Here is a 17490-nt window from a genome sequence, read left to right as displayed (position 1 = left end):
AACAGTCAGAAGCAGGTTTTAGTTTCTCAGTTCCAAAATTGGAAATTCTGCTTATTTACTAGCCGATTAACTAGGGCAATTTACTATTTAAACCTCACTTTTAATAGTAAAATAGGAATAATAGTACTTCTCAGATTTTCTTTTAATATGGTGCTTATATATGTGTGTACCAAGTGACACATACCAAGCTGTACCAGATATTAACTCATTTAATCCTCTTAATAACTCTGATCCTAGGTACTACATTACCCCTACTTTATAAAAGTGGAAAATGAGATACAGAGAATGAGATAGAGAATGTATCACCAATAACCAGGGGAGACAGGATACAAACCTAGGGAGCCTGGCACTGCAATCCAAGTTCTTAGCCACTGTGCTATGGTGTCTCTCAATGTTGCACAAGTTAGTTTTAACAAAGTTCCATAAGCACTCAGTGAGAGGCAGTCATTACACAAAGAGCAGTTAGCCTATGGTGTCTAATCATCTATTGCACGACTGATATGTAAATGATTAACCTAGGTGTCACCCAGACATCTTTGTTTGATTTGTAACTGCAGCTGAATTAATTATATTCAGCTCATTCTGAGTTTATATTTGATACAATTAAATATATTCCACAAAAATGACATACTTGGTATCTAATAAAGAACATTATGGTCAGGCGGGGTAGCTCACGCCTGTAATCCTACCACTCTGGGAGGCCAAGGTGGGTGAATCACTTGAGGTCAGGAGTTTGAGACCAGCCTGGGCAACACAGTGAAACCCCCCCGTCTCTACTAAAAAATACAAAAGTTAGGCCGGGCGCAGTGGCTTACGCCTGTAATCCCAGCACTTTGGGAGGCTGAGGCGGGCAAATCACGAGATTAGGAGTTCGAGACCAGCCTGGCCAACACAGTGAATCCTGACTCTACTAAAAATACAAAAAATTAGCTGGGCATAGTGGCGGGCGCCTGTAATCCCAGCTACTCAGGAGGCTGAGGCAGGAGAATCACTTAAACCCAGGAGGTGGAGGTTGCAGTGGGCCAAGATCGTGCCACTGCACTCCAGCCCTGGTGACAGATTGAGACTCCATTTCAAAAAAAATAAAATAAAATATATACGCGTGTGTGTGTGTGTGTGTGTGTGTGTGTGTGTGTGTACACACACAGAAAAATTAGCTGGGAGTGGTGGTGCATGCCTGTAGTCCCAGACACTCGGTAGGCTAAGGCAGGAGAATCACTTGAACCCAGGGCCGGGGCCGGGGCGGGGAGGGGTGGAAGGTGCAGTGAGCTGAGATTGCGCCACTGCACTACAGCCAGGGTGACAGGGTGGGATTCTGTCTTGAAAAAAAAAAAAAATTACTGATCAACGGGAAATAAACAGAAGCCTCCATAAACACTTCAAGGGCAGATGCAGACTCGCAACTCAAAACTCATGCAGCTGGTATACATATGATTACATTCTCTACTACCAAAAACTCTGGATGCCCCTCCTTTTTGTTGAGAGAAAACTGATTAAAGAAAAGACTTCTTTTGGGAAGCAGTATAGTACAGTGGTTAGCAGCATGGATTTTGCAGTTAGGCTTTAATTTGAATCCTGGCTTTGCAGATACAAGTTGTATGAAAAATTTACTCAAATTCTACATTTCAGTAGCCACGTTGGTACCATCTTCTGGCAGTCGTGGTTAGGATTAAATGAGAATAGATGGTAAGTGATAAGCACAGTGTCCAGCACACAGGAAGCATAAAAAGTCACTATTTTAACTTTGTTAATATTTTATTCTAATAATATCATTCCTTTTCTGAATATCTGTTTAATGGAAAGTTGTTTACATTACAAATTTTGTTTCTATTCTAAGAAAGATACACAGAAGTGATGTTCCTTGTATCACTATTTCAGTCATATTGTTTCAAGAATGCATTAGTACATAAAGCCTTTTCACATGCATTAACTTTATCCTCAACCTGAAAAGTAGATGTAACCACTCCCCCATTTTATGGGTTAGCAAACACAAGCTCAAAGAGGACAAATGACTAACCCAAGGTCAAAGTTATCAAGTGCCAAAATTCAGTCCAGGCCTTCTAGCCCTAGATTCTTCCCACCATATTTTAACTACTAAAGAGAAATAAATATCTCCTTTAAATGGCCTTATTGTCCAGAATATCCTAAAGAACTCCACATTTACTGGTTGGCAATGGCATTCTACAGTGAGCAAGAGCCTTTTCCTTCTCCCCCATTCATCATCAGCATGGATTCCTGTTTTTCTCCCAGTGGTTTGTAATTCACTTCTGTCCTTAATTATTCTGTTGATCAAATTGTCTCAGATCTGTCACAAGCTGGCCTCTGGGTCCTTGTGACATGCTCCCATCATTTTTCTCTTAAATAACATTTTAAGATTAGCTATTATTTTTCCTATTTAAAAGCTGTAAGTTATATGTGAATAGACATTTATCTACAACTTTTCTCCCACGTTGATCATCTTACTTAAATATCTGTCAAGCACACCACCATACCCTGGGTAAACTTCTCAGGTGCTCAAAGAAAGGTATTGTCACACACAAAAAATACTGCAAAATCTGCCACAAAGCTAGCTAGCTAGAACTAATAGGGAAACTACAGGGAAACAAAGGCAAAAACATATAAGGCAATTTCACTCTGTTACTTATATGTTTATTTTTAGTTTACAATAAGCTGTCCAAATACTCCTTATAAAATCACTCTTCTTTTATTTTATTCTCACTGAACATCCCAGACAGGCCACTGGGCAATTAGTCAAGTGAAGGTGATGTGCGACCACATAAGCCAGACCACGCCAGGCCACAATTTAGATAAAAAATGGCTTTTCTCATGCGAAAGAATAAAGAACTAAGAAGAGCAGTATCTCTTGGAGAGCTGTTTTAGAACCAGGGTAGTGATATAGCAGAATATAAACCTGATCTTCCATTTTTAAAACCTGCTAAGATTCCAGAGCATGAACATTACAATTTAGAGAACTGGAGGAAAATTGCCAAACACTCCTTTGTTGACCTAAATCTTGATTTAAGCCACAGAACGTGTTTCCAACACCCTAGATCTTTTATCAAGGAAATTACATTTACCTCTAGTTACATAGTTTTATGTGGAGCAGACCTGCAATTGAGTATTATGGTCAGGCTTCAGTGCTAGAGAAATCCTGTTGAGGACTGAGGGCAATGATAATTAGAAAAGTGGAGTGGGTAAGCAGCAAGCGATTATCTCTCCATCTCCCATACACGGGGAGGCCTGGCCCAGCTCAGCCCAGCTCAGCCCAACCCAGCCCAGCCCAAACCCAGGGGAAACGAGTCTGCATGCAGACATTCAAACTAGATTCAGCACCAGTATCAAACAACTACACCAATCCCCAGCCAAACTGGCAAATTAACAAAATGTGGGGGTTTTAGCTCTACTATTCTGCAAGCCCTCTTAGATTTTTACCACAGTGCTCATGGTATCCACCCTACAGCTGCTCCAAATCCTCCAGCTCTGCTTCTTCAAAACAAATAAACCCTTGTTGTTTCCCCATCTCCTCCCCAAACAAATCTCATTTTTCCAAATATCAGGGCAGAGGTTTGATGATCTGGCTAATTCATGCTTATTAGTCATGATGCTTAGTCTTTACGGAGAATATTTTCATTTTAAGGGGAAAATGGCAAGGGGATAGAACATATATTTGAGAGAAAGCAATCTCTGGTCTGTTCTCTGGCCTTTTGATATCTAGCACCAAAGAGGCTGAAAGTAAAACCAAATTAATCAGCCTGAGATCATTACATAAGCTGACCACCCTCTTCTATTTCTCTCCTTTTTCCAAGTATCCAGAAAGGCCACAGAGCACTCCCACATGAGGCAAATCACCTGTGACTCCTCCTAAACTCAACCACATATAAAACTTACTCAAACCTCCAAGAAATCATTGTTTCAGGATGATCCACATGTGGGAATAATAAGCCAAAAAGCACAATTCAGAAGGTCTTAATTATTATTTCACCCAAAGCTAGTCTTGGAAATATTAGCCTGGTTTTTTTCTTTTAATTTAAAATATGACAAATATTTTTCTATGGTTTTCAAAATTGCTGTTTTTCTTCAGCTACTTTTTTTTTTCGTTTTCTCTTTAACAGCTGCTGGCTGGCTGGTGTTCTTTCTGCTCTATGAACTAGCAATGGAGGGTGGAAGACAGCTGCACTTTAAATGAATCTGAAAGATCTGAAAATATCTTCTCTTGCCCACCTAATATTGCAGAAATAGAATAAGAAGAAAAATAATAAAGCAGAAGATAAACGTCAGGAAAGCAAAAGTATGAGAAAGGTACTTTGTATGATCTATAGACTACTGTCTTAAAATTTCAAATTAAAGTAGATTTGGCGATAGAAAAATTCTGCCCAGAAACAAATCACATTGTAGTTGTCTAAATGTCTGCTTCCATCGATGTATAACAACTTATGTACTTTTACAGTTTATGTAAAAGTAACATATAGTAATGGCTGAAACAGTATCTATTCATCAATTAATAACCCAAAACAAATGCCACAAACAATGCATTTAAGAACAGTTACTCAGAACAAAAAAAAATTAAAATAACAAGCTTCACATTTTGCCTAGGATTTAACACTGGAATCCACTAAAAGATCTGGGTATAAAATCCTACTCATGACTATATGATTTCATCTGTTTCTAGTAATATTATAGATGAAAATGATAAAATTATCAACCATAAGCCAATGCCAATGACAAAATCCTGGAAAGCGTTCACTGTCTTATCTCCATGTCCACTAGGCTGTGTGGATAGAAATCTAAGTAGTGACCTTGTGCTTTTTCAAAAAAGAACTTCCAGACTGAGCATGGTAGCTGATGCCTGTAATCCCAGAACTTTGAGAAGCTGAGGTGGGAGGATCCCTTGAAGTCAGGAGTTTGAGGCTGCAGTGAGCTATGACTGCGCCACTGCACTCCAGCCTGGGCAACAGGGCCAGATCTTGTCTCAAAAAACCAAACCAAAACAAAAAGCCAAAAAAGAACTTCCATGTAGACTGAAGAATGAAGCCCTGAGAGGACTGTGGAAGAGCAACTGCAAAAGCCAGGGGGCACCCACCCCACCCTAAGGCACCCCTCCTGCCAGAAGCCTCTGCAACTGCCTCAGTGGCTCTGCCCGGAACCCAAACTTCAAGCGCAAAAGCTGATTTTATCTCCTAACTCTTAAAACTTTCTTCCTTCACTTCCAAGCTATTAATACATACACCTCTCCCCCACACCAAAACTATTATGAGAAACATGCAAACTAGGATTACAAACATATAATAACTATACATATTTTTGTTTATAGTTATACAAATACACATAGTATATTTGTATGATAGTAATTCCTATGGAACACCTTTATGCTAGTTTTTCTCAGTCTTGATCTTTCATTGTGTTTTCCCTGGTCTATTTTATTAGTAATTCTTTTCTATTTTATTGTATGTCCACCTGTAAACTGATTTAAGTCCTTTCTGCACTGAAACATACACATATATCCCATCAACACAGAGATTGCAACACCATGTGTTATATGTGTCAGAGTGAGCAAGCTTTTCTGTGGTGACTCCTGGGTGTGTAAGAGTTAGTTGCAGTCTCTGTCCACACCTCTATTCAATTTAGAATACAGTGCTGTAATTACATGCTAACCTTCTGGGGCAGGCACAGTTCCTGAGGAGTTAGTTTATCATGTGCTTTAAATGTCTGAATAAAAAGAAATTTAGACATGCAGAAATACAAGGCATAATGCCTTATTTTAATTTTTATAGTTAATATTATTGCTAATTAATCCCAAATATTTAAAAACTTAAAAAAAATTTCAACTAGACTGAAGTTTTTTGTTATCACAGACATGTCATATAAAAACACATTCACAGCCAGGCACGGTGGCTCACGCCTGTAATCCCAGCACTTTGGGAGGCTGAGGCGGGCAGATCACAAGGTCAGGAGTTCGAGACCAGCCTGGCCAAATGGAGAAACCCTGTCTCTACTAAAAATACAAAAATTAGCTGGGCTTGGTGGCGGGCGTCTGTAATCCCAGCTACTCAGGAGGCTGAGGCAGGAGAATCGTTTGAACCCGGGAGGCAGAGGTTGCAGTGAGCTGAGATCATGCCATTGCACTCCAGCCTGGGTGACAGGGCGAGACTCCATTTCAAATTAAACAAAACAAAACAAAACAAAACACATTCACAATGTGGTGAAGCGAGACATTTTTTAAAGATTTCTATTTGTTTTTTTGGAGACAGTTTCGCTTCTGATGCCCAGGCTGAAGTGCAATGACATGATCTTCGCTCACCACAACCTCCACCTCCCAGGTTCAAGCGATTCTCCTGCCTCAGCCTCTGAGAGCTGGGATTACAGGCCATGTACCACCACATGGGCTAATTTTGTATTTTTAGTAAAGATGGGGTTTCTCCATGTTGGTCAGGCTAGTCTCGAACTCCCAAACTAAGGTGATCCGCCCACCTCGGCCTCCCAAAGTGCTGGGATTACAGGCCTGAGCCACTGCACCCAGACCATTTTTTTTTTTGAGACAGAGTCTTGCTCTGTCACCCTGGCTGGAGTGCAGTGGCGCGATCTCGGCTCACTGCAAGCTCCGCCTCCCGGGTTCACGCCATTCTCCCGCCTCAGCCTCCCGAGTAGCTGGGACTACAGACGCCCGCTACCTCGCCCGGCTAATTTTTTTTGTGTGTTTTTAGTAGAGATGGGGTTTCACCGTGTTAGCCAGGATGGTCTCAATCTCCTGACCTCGTGATCCGCCCGCCTCGGCCTCCCAAAGTGTTGGGATTACAGGCGTGAGCCACCACGCCCAGCCTGTTTTTTAAAAATATTAATTTTATTACATTTCCTCTCGTCTTTTTAATATTCTGTGTGACAAAATGAAAAGTGCACAAAGAGCACCAGTGTGAGCTGTGAGCTGAACTAGCTGCTTTTTTTTTTTTTTTTTTTTTTTTTTTTTTTTTTTTTACAGAAAACCATTTGTTAAATCAAGGTAATTGTAGATTCACATGCAGTTTTAAGGATAACAGAGAAATCCTACTTACAGAATCAGAATATTAGACTATCACAGAATATTATAAAATTATCACAATCAAAATATTGACATTGATACAGTCAAGATACAGAAAATTTCTGTCACCCCAAGGATCCCTCACTTTGCCCTTTTATGGCTACACCCACTCCCCTTCCCCTCTTTCCTCTTCTTGGTCCCTGGTGAGAACTAATCTGTCCTCCATTTCTATAATTTTAAGACTTTCTCTTCAAGGTAAAATTTACCAAGACACAAATTACACACTGACTGAGGCAGCCAAAGAGTGAAACCATGCATTCAGTCAACAGGTGAAGAGGATTTTACGTGAATTTTAAACAGCTGGCGGCCATCATGCTGAAAATGAAAGCACCTGGAAGCTAATGCCTTAAAGATCAAAACTGAAATCTCAGAATTTCAAGCTCAGATTTAATATGCCCTTTCAAGCTGATTAAGTTCAAAGTGCAGAAGATAATTTTCAAGAACCATGTGAAAAACATTAAAAAAAAAAAAAAGGCCAATGGCAGGTAGTCTCCATTAAGACATTTTTAATAGCAGAAGATAGCAACTGAATGGTCTTCTCAATACCACAGTTAGATTGCTTGCTTAACCACTGTCAGCATTTACTCTGGTAAGAAAAAATAAACCCTACATTTAAGTAGCCCTGATTCTGAAGGCTAGTAAAAGTCCAAGTAAACAGTCCACCTGTTAAATCATCAGCAGGGACATAGTCTTCAGAAGCTCCACGAACTTTCTCTTTCCTGTAAGTACTCACACATTTGCAGAAAAAGAAATTCCTAACATTTTCTACTTTCCCAAAGATCTATTTTTCAGCAATGGCCAAAGTAGCAAATTTCAACAAAAGGAAGGTTTTTCTCCTTGCACACTTGTCATTGTTAACTATAATAAATACAAGTTGTAGCAAAGTGTTTTCATAAATTTGTTTTTCCCCACTACCATTTTTTTACACTGTTTTACACTGTTTTATTTATAAGAAAATAAATGGCATAGGTTAAGGAAAAACAAAAATTGCTCCAGTCTGTAATATTACTTTTGTCAAAGAGATAGAGATAGTACACTCTGAAGAACAATTCCAAAACTTGCACTGAGCCGAATAACAAAAGCATAGACTTCTCCCCAACTTCCCCACCCACTTAAAGACAACTTATCCCATCTTGTCAGAGGGCTAATCTTAATGAATATCAGAAGGAAAACTCTGGAAAGAGCAATTTGCTATCTGTATCCAAACATGCAAAGTTAAAAATGCTGGAAGATTTAAAAGACTAGCTCATTAGCATCTCTTCTGAATTCAAGACAACTTCATCCAGACAATCAGACTTGATGACTTGCCTGGATACTTTAAACCAGTGGTTCTCAAACTTTTGCAGTATCATTTTCACTTGGAGAACTTGTTACAACACAGATGTCTGTCCCCATCTCCAGAGTCTGATTCAGTATTGTAGGTCTGTGGAAGGGTTTAAGAATTTGCATTTCTACACATTCATCCACTGAAGAGCACTTAGGTTAATTTCATACCTTGGCTATTGTAATAATGCCACAGTGAACTTAGTAGTGCAGACATCTCTTTGACACATTGATTTGACCTCCTTTGGACATATACCCAGTTGTGAGACTGCTGGATCATATGGTAGTTCTATTTTTAATTTTTTGAGGAACTTCCATACTGTCTTCCAAAATGGCTGTCCCCTTTCTCTACATCCTTGCCAACACTTGATATCTTTCATCTTTTTGATAAGAGCCATTCTAACAGGTGAAAGGTATATCTTACTGCAGTTTTTGCATTTCCCTGATGATTACTTATGTTGAACTTTTTTTCAAATTAAATACTATTCAGCCTTAAAAAGGAAATTGTCACTGTGACACCTGGCGGACATTATTGTTAAGTGAAATAAGCCAGGCACAGAAAGACAAATACTGCACAATCTTACTACATGTGGAATCTAAAATAGTCAGACTCATAAAAGTAGAGTGTAGAATTAGAATGGTGTTTACCAGGGGCTGCAGGGCGGGGTGAACACGGAAAGAGGAAATGCTGGTTAAAGGGTACAAACCTTAAGCTAGGAGTAGTAAGTTTTGGTGATCTATTGCACAGCATGGTGACTATAGTTAATAATACATTGTATATTTCAAAATTGCTAAAAAAGTGTTCTTTATTTATTTATTTATTTATTTTTTTTTTGATACGGGGTCTCTCTCTTACCCAGGCTGGAGTGCAGCGACATGATGATAGCTCACTACAGGTTTGACCTCCTAGGCTCAAGTGATCCTCCTGACTTAGCTTCTGAATAGGTAGGACTATAGGCACATGCCACCATGCCTCGTTAATTAAAAAAAAAAAAAAAAAAAAAAAAAAAATTAAGACGGGGTCTTGCTATGTTGCTTAGGCTAGGGGTGGATTTTAAACGTACTCACCAAAAAGAAATTAGTATGGTGAAAAAAAAAAAAGGTTCAGCTGGGCTCAGTGGCTCACGCCTGTAATCCCAGCACTTTGGGAGGCCAAGGCAGGTGGATCACCTGAGGTCAGGAATTCGAGACCAGCGTGGCCAACATGGTAAAACCCCATCTTTACTAAAAACACAAAAATTAGCTGGGCATGGTGATGCACGTCTGTAATCCCAGCTACTCGGGAGGCTGAGGCAGGAGAATCTCTTGATCCTGGGAGGCGGAGGTTGCAGTGAGCCGAGATCGTGCCTCTGCACTCCAGCCTGGGCAACAGAGCCAGACTCTACCTCAAAAAAAAAAACAAAAAACAACAACCAAACAAAAAAAAGGGTTCAGAGAATAGGCAGTAAAAAAAGAGAAAAAAAGAAAAAGAAAGAAATAAGCAAATACGCATGGGAGGTGACAGGTATGTTAATTAGCCTCATTTGATCATTCCACAATGTATACATGTACCAAAACATAACACTGTACTCCACAAATACACACAATTATTTGTCAATTTAAAAATAATAATTAGCTTTTCTAACAAGTTCCAAGGTGGTGCTGATGCTACTAATCTGTGGACGACACTTTGAAAACCACTACCCTAAACCTAAATATTCTCAATTGTTGAGTTTTTTTCAAGAGTCATTGAGACCTCAGCAGAAAACACCAAGTTTGGGAGACTTAAATATGTTAAACTGCTAAACTGTTCTTTGAGATACTTCATCAGAGGTAAAACAGTGACAAAGTTCAAAATAATTCAGTGTTGAGCTGTGTATATGTGCACCTTAGAATACCAGACCCCCTTTTTCTGATTTCACAGAAAAAATACCCAGGTGTACTCCATACGGCTTTATAGAGGGCTTCAATTCTGGCAGTGTGAGGGGCTAAGTCCCCTTGCACTTTTTTTTTTTTTTTTTTGAGATGGAGTTTCACTCTTGTCCCCCAGGCTGGAGTGCAATGGCATGATCTCGGCTCACTACAACCTGCGCCTCTCAGGTTCAAGTGATTTTCCTGCCTTAGCCTCCCGAGTAGCTGGGATTACAAGTGCCCCCCACCTTGCCAGGCTTATTTTTGTATTTTTAGTAGAGATGGGGTTTTACTATGCTGCATTTTTTTTAAACTTTATTTTTCTGAGACAGTCTCACTACACTGCCCAGGCTAGAACGTAATGGCTATTTACAGGCACGATCATAATGTGCTGCAGCCTTCAACTCTGGGGCTCAAGTGATCCTCCCACCTCAGCCTCCTGAGTAGCTGAGACTACAGGCATGTACCACCACATCTGGCTGCCTCTTGCACTTTGATTTAGTAGAGTTTCTCTTCAGAAGGTACAGGGACTGCTTCATAGTGGTCTCTGGAAAAAGTCCTTTGTTCCAATTCCCACATCAGTCACTTCATAATGTGAAAAATATACATAAAATCTTGATATGTTCAAATTAAATAGATCTTAGCCTCAGCCTCCATGTTTTCCAGAATTGTTCTATTCTATCCATGACTTACAAGATTCCTGGGTAAAGGAGAGGCTGAAATGGCATTTGTGGAGTCTCAAAATGCCTATGTAAGCCAGTTTTCCACCTCTTCCCCATTATTTTATTAGCACATATGTTAAGAGTAACAAATTCATCTCAGTATTGGTTTTAACTTTTCACCTTGTATCAGAGGTGTAATAGCCATAATATGACCAAAGAAGGGAAGAAGATGGTCAAAAGGTATAGACAAACTGAAAATTCAGCTCTAAAAAAATGGCCAAATGACGATATTAAATTAAAAGTCAGCATTATCATTTAACAGCAAAAATTTATCAAATTATGCTTGTTGCTAAAAATAGAGATGTTAATAATACACATAGTCCCTGCCCTCATGGAGCTTTATTTGCTATCTTGCAGAGAAGACCAACAGAACAATCATTACAAGTGTGAAGAACATTCTAAAGAAATTCAGGTTGCTATGGGAAATGAGACCTAACCTCCCCAAGCGGAGTAGGGAGATATGTGTGAAGAAGGAGGTATCAAGAAAGGTTTCCCAATGAAACTGACCTCATCACACAATTACTTAGTTTATTAAGTAATGACCATGTGCTAGACACGAACGATAAATAAGAGTGGGCTAGGCAAAGAGGGAGGAGAAACAGGTACAGATAGAGGAAACGTGCATGGAATGTTTCCAGAGAACTCAAGCACACAAAGCATGCAAGAGTACAAAGGAAGTTGGAAAGGGAGGCAAGGACCAGAATGTGCAGACCTCTCTACAGGACTTCTCAAGAGTAGGGAAAAGCAGGACAACAAAAGGATCATGTCTGCATCTTAAAAGATACCTTTCTGTAGACAATAGACTGAAAGGGGTGACCAGTCAGGAGGCAGTTGCTGCATTGCAAGATGAAATGCTGGAAGGTTAGCGCAGGGTGAGGGGGAATATGGATGGAGAAGACATATTCATAGTGTTTTTTAAATAGTGAATTTTGGCTTTCATGTCAAATGCCTCTATTTTCTAGTTCTAACACAGGGCACTTAATTTGTAGGGGCCTCAGTTTCATCGCATATGGAGTAGAATTAAAATCTTCCCTATGTATTAATACTTTTTAAGGTTACTATGAGGATCAAAAAAATCATGTGCCTAAATAATATTGCTGGTACATATTACTTATCTACTACATTTTACTCTCCAAAACTCTTAGCTCCATTTCCATTTCTGGCTAGAAGAGGGACATGTACCTCTGTGCTGAGTTTAGAAAAAAGAACACTGCATCACAGCTGATATAACAAGCAGTAAAGAATGTCTATATTGGAACTGGTAAGGAGAATTCAGCACAGTTGTTAGAAAAAAGGCAATGCTCTCTTAGCCAAGAGCAACTGTAACAAAATGTAACTTTTAAAAGGATACAATAAAAACCAGTTATCTAGAAATACATCTAGTATGTGCAGGAGCTGTATGGAGAAACTTAAAAGTGCACTAAATAATATTATGCTCAAGAGCATACTATGCCAATCTTCCCCAAATGAAATCAACGAAATTCCAATAAATTCCCAAAGTGCTTTTCACAGGACTTAACAAGGTAATCCTAAAGTATATAACCTAGAAATCACAAAAACGTAATGTTGGATGAACATAAACAAGTTGTACAAAGAAACTCCAATATTATGTAACATTTTTAAATATATAAAATATTACGTTTTGTCATGGACTCATACATATGTAATAACAGTATAAAAACATGCATGAGAATAATAAGCGTCAGATTCAGAACAGTGGTTACCAAAGGGAGCAGAATCAGAGGAGCAAAAACAGGGGTTCCAGTTTACACATAATCTTTTATTTCTTAAAATGAGTAGTGGATACAAATATGTTTGTTATACTATTGGTCTTTAAAATCTTTTTTTAAAAATATGTCTTAAATATTCCACAAAAATACAGAATGCCTTTTATTTGAAAACCATGTTATTACATGATCTAGTTTAGTAATTCCCAAACACCAATCCAATAGCTACATCAGTAACACCTAAAGTACTTGTTAGAAACAAAGATTACCAGGCTATCCCAGGATCAGGATTTCTGGGAGGAGAGCCATGTGATTCTAATATACAGCCTTAGTAACCCAGGAACTAGTAACAGCCAATCCATCAACAAAATTGGTCCCAATCGACAATGAAACATTTAAGTGCTTGAATATCTAATCACTTTCCAATGATCCAACTGTCTAGAACGTAGATTCTAACTTGAGGGCAAAACCGTACAAATTTTAAAATATATCCTTTACCGTACCCTCCCAAAAGACTATACATGTAAAAACTTGGTATATTTTATAAAGTAATAGTATCAAATGATTCCATAGAAGGATATAATTCCTTCATATTCACCACAGGAAATATGCCACAGCAAAATTCCGCCAGAGATGATAAAAAGTGCTGTTCTTAAGTTCAAAATGGTTTAAGTCACTGGCAACTACCCTCATGATGTACTTCCCTCAAGCATATAGACAGCAATAATGCATTTCTTTCCTAATTTTCTTCCCTGAGATTACAATTCATAGCTAATTTTATCTAGAGAAATGCAGAGAACCATGTGAGACATAAAAAATAAATTTAGAAAGAAAACAACTTATTAAAAATTAGAGGTATTAGTACTGCAATGACAATTGTCATAGCCTGCTCCCAAGACATAATGTTAACTAGAGATGACTAAGCTGTTAAAATGTATGAAACACTCAAAGGCCTTCTCTCTTGCATTCACACAGACACACACACAAAGTTTCCCCAAATATTTTTAAATTACAACTAAAAACAAGGAAAGGGATTATTTTGATGTTCTAAACAACACAAATCCGGTACTGGGCACACAAAGCACATCGACATAAAATAACTCACTTACCAGGGCTTTCTACTCGCTTATAGTGGTAGGGATTGATGCAGACCTCCTTCTGCTTGGAACCAAAAGGAAACTCACAGCATTCCAGTGGTTTTAGTTCATGGTGGCTCTGAAGATCGGGCCAGCGCCACACACGGCAGTAAATGACATGAGGCAGTCCCTTCCGGTGGGAGACTTGCAGCCTGCCATCCAGAGAGCGGGGAATGGTGACACAGTTACTCGGTTGCCCTGGACAGCTCAAGGCCTTTTCCAGTTCCTCCATGGCACCTTTCTTTTTCTTCAGTTTTTTCACCAAAGCATCAACAGCTTTCTCTGCCCATTTTTCTTCTTCATCGCCCTGTTTCCACCCAAGAAGTCTCTTCACAGCTGGACTCGTAAAGGAAAATAAACTTGTCACATTCATAATGACAGCACTAGTTATACTCCTTGGATATGGTGAAATAAAGCCGTCTCCAAATGCAAAAGGACAGCAGAAGAAATTTGTTTATTTACAGAGAAGTCTCTTTAACTTCTTAGTTTGAAGTACAGAAAAGTAGAAACTACCATTCCTAGTGTTTAAAAAAGTAACCCAGTCAGCACCTACAAAAGAAAAAAAGAATGGTTAGAATCATCTTTACCATACAACCAAATTTATTAAGTAATCATGTGCTAGGTACTATTTTAAGTGCTTTTATGTAATACAGTATGCTGTGGACTGCATTGTGACCCCTAAAATTCACATGCGGAAGCCCTAACTCTCAGTATGACTGTATTTGGAGATGGAGCCTCTAAGAAAGTAATTAAAGTTAAATAAGGTCATCAGGGTGGGGCCCTAATCTGACAGGACTGGTGATCTTAAGATTGCTATCTCCCTCCTCCAGCCTCTATGCACACACACTGAGGGTACTGCAAGAAGGTGATCATCTGCAAGCCAGGAAGAGAGCCCTCACCAGAGCCTGTATTGTCAAGAACCTTGATCTTGGACTTTCTAGACTCCAGAACAAAGAGAAAATATATTTCTGTTATTTAAGCCACCCAGTCTATGATATTTTATTACGGCAACCAAAGCAGACTAATATATAGCATTTAATGCTTTTCACAATCCTTTGAGTTAGGTAATACAATTGCTGCCACTTTACAGATGAGTAGACTGAGAAGCAGTTTAAAAAGTAAGCCACTGTTAGCAAAAGCTCTGGGATAAAAGCAACAAAGTCAAAAAGTCCAAGCTCTCAAAAGATATTGTAATATTTTAGATTTAGATTCATTTATAACCTCTAAAAATTTATTTCAAAACACCTCAATCAACAAAAACTGAAAGCAACAGGGAGAAAAAAATAATATTAGTCTAATATCTCTGTTTTTTGGTTTGTTCTACAAATATTTCTTAGGCTAAAAGAAAATTCCTATTATATAAATGTAGTAATATTTTAGGGTATTTCTTCAGTGAACAAGCCTATGGGTCAGTGAACAAGCCTATGTGTCTATGGGCTACAGGGCAAATAGGATAGGAAATACATCTCCTGCTTTAAAAATTTTGTTATTTATTGACATAAAAGGAATAAAGCACATGGACACATACTGTACCAAATTCTTTAGCCAAGTTGCCTCATTTAAACTTTCTATTTACTCTTTAGCACATGAAAACATAAAATGTGAAAAAGCTTAAGGAGGTTAACTTTGTACAAACCCTGGCTAAACTGGAGTAGCACGTATCAGACCAACCTCCTTCCAAACAAACAAGCCAGAAAACAAACAAACAAAAGCCCAGCTTTTTAAAGGCATCAAAGAGGAACCAAGGCACTCAGGACTTGAGGGGGCCAAGATCCTGGAGAAAGGGGAAATGCAATGAAGTGAGCTGAATATTCGTCACCACTCTTTCCAGGGATTTGCCAATAGCTATGCTATAAGCAGCAAAAGGTCTAGGAGCCAGGCAGAAAGAGGTAACTAAGAGGCTAAAAACGAGCTTCTAGTAGCCTCATAGTGCTGAGGAACCCCAAAATAACAACACAACAACAAATGGAGTTGAGGACCTGCTGAGGAGAAACCCTGGTAAATAGTCTAAGCTTTCAATGGAAGCTCCTGGAGGAATATGCCCCAATCTAAGGGCAAAAATGAAATGGAACAGTCTTTACAACCAACCTAGAATCATCTTAATCCTAGCCTTGGTCTAGGCGATGGGTATTGCTCTCTAACAGCTTGCCAGAAGAAAAACAAATTCTCTATAGAGGAAGACAACATCAACCTTCGCCACTACAATTTTAAGTTCACAGTGTATAGCAATGAACCAAAAGTTATCAAGCATACCAAGAAACAGGACCAAATGAGCAAAACAAAACAGAATAGAAACAGACCTAACGGGTGACCCAGGTAATGGAGTTACCAGAAACAGACTTTAAAGTATTAATGATTACTACTTAATATGTCAAGGAAAGAGAAAACAAGATTGAAGATTTTAACAGAGAACTGGAATCCATAAAGAAGAATGAAATAAAAATTCTAGAACTGAAAAATATAACTAATGAGACTTTAAATAGGATGAACTTAACAACAGTTTAGATACAGTAGAATAAAAGATTAGTGAGTAGGAAAACTGGTAAAAAATGCTCATACTAATGCAAAGAGAGGGAAAAAATGAAAAATAAAGAACTGAGGAGACATAATGCCTCTAGAGAAAGGTCTAGCACTGCGTAAGTAGTCTTAAAGGAAAAGAAGAAAGACTGTAACAGAGCAATATTTTTAGATACTAGCCAAGGATTTTTCCAAAACTGTCAAGACATCTAACCATACATTCACAAAGCCCTACACCTTCCAAGGATACATACAGAGAAATCCACAAATTTCAATGTGTCATATTACAGTAAAATTCCTGAAAACCTAAGACAAAACTCTTTAAAAAGGCACATTACCTTCAAGTAAGTACAATCAGGTTGACAGCTGACATTTCAGCATAAACAATGGAAACCAGAAGACAATGAAATGATGTCGTTAGTGCCAAATGTAAATAGCTGGTAACTTAAAATTCTACATTTAGAGGAAAAACATATTCAAAAAATGATTGTGAAATAAAGATGCTTTCCAACAATCAAAATCTGAGAGAACTCGTTTACAGCAGATTGTCACTAAAAGAAATACTAACAGGAATTCTTCAGGCAGAAGGAAAAAGACTGGAAATAAGCAAAGAACTGCAGGAAATGAGGAAGAGCTCCTGAAGGGGAAATAAGGGTAAGTTTAAATGAATACTGACTTCACAAAACAACAATAGGAATGTCTTGTGATGTTTAAAATATATGTACAATTAAAATGCATGGCAACAGCAAAAAGAGATATATGAAGTTAGCATTCTAAGGTCCTTGTGTTATCCAGGCCATGGTAAAGTATAATTTACTATTAGTACAATAAGTTATGAATTCATGTCATACATAATAAAGCAACAACTGAGAGAATAAGTTAAAAATTATAACAAGCTAATAGATGGGTTAAAATTATGGAATTAAAAAAATATATATGATTGGCCCAGTGTGGTGGATCATGCCTGTAATCCCAGCACTCTGGGAAGCCAAGGTAGGAGGATGGCTTTAGGAGTTCCAGAGTAGCCTGGGCAGCACAGGAAGACCCTATCTCTACAAAAAGTAACAAAGTAGTCCAGCAAGGTGGCATGTGCCTGTAGTCTC

At 38.6% G+C, this 17490-nt stretch overlaps 1 protein-coding gene across 4 annotated transcripts in view; it reads right to left on the bottom strand.

Moving 5' to 3' along the window:
* SMAD1 (SMAD family member 1) overlaps positions 1 to 17490 on the bottom strand; it is a 76478-nt gene that overhangs the window by 29323 nt on the left and 29665 nt on the right. For all 4 annotated transcript variants that reach the window (XM_054485525.2, XM_054485520.2, XM_054485523.2 and 1 more), the window contains exon 2: positions 13844 to 14419. In XM_054485525.2, the coding sequence (XP_054341500.1) occupies positions 13844 to 14243 (400 nt within the window). In that variant the 5' untranslated portion in view covers positions 14244 to 14419. The remainder of the gene's footprint in view (positions 1 to 13843; positions 14420 to 17490) is intronic.

This window comes from Pongo pygmaeus, chromosome 3 (genome assembly GCF_028885625.2).
Source record: "Pongo pygmaeus isolate AG05252 chromosome 3, NHGRI_mPonPyg2-v2.0_pri, whole genome shotgun sequence".
Taxonomy (NCBI): Eukaryota; Metazoa; Chordata; class Mammalia; order Primates; family Hominidae; genus Pongo; species Pongo pygmaeus.
The sequence above is the reverse complement of the archived record's forward strand: the minus strand, read 5'-3'. Positions and strand labels throughout refer to the sequence as shown.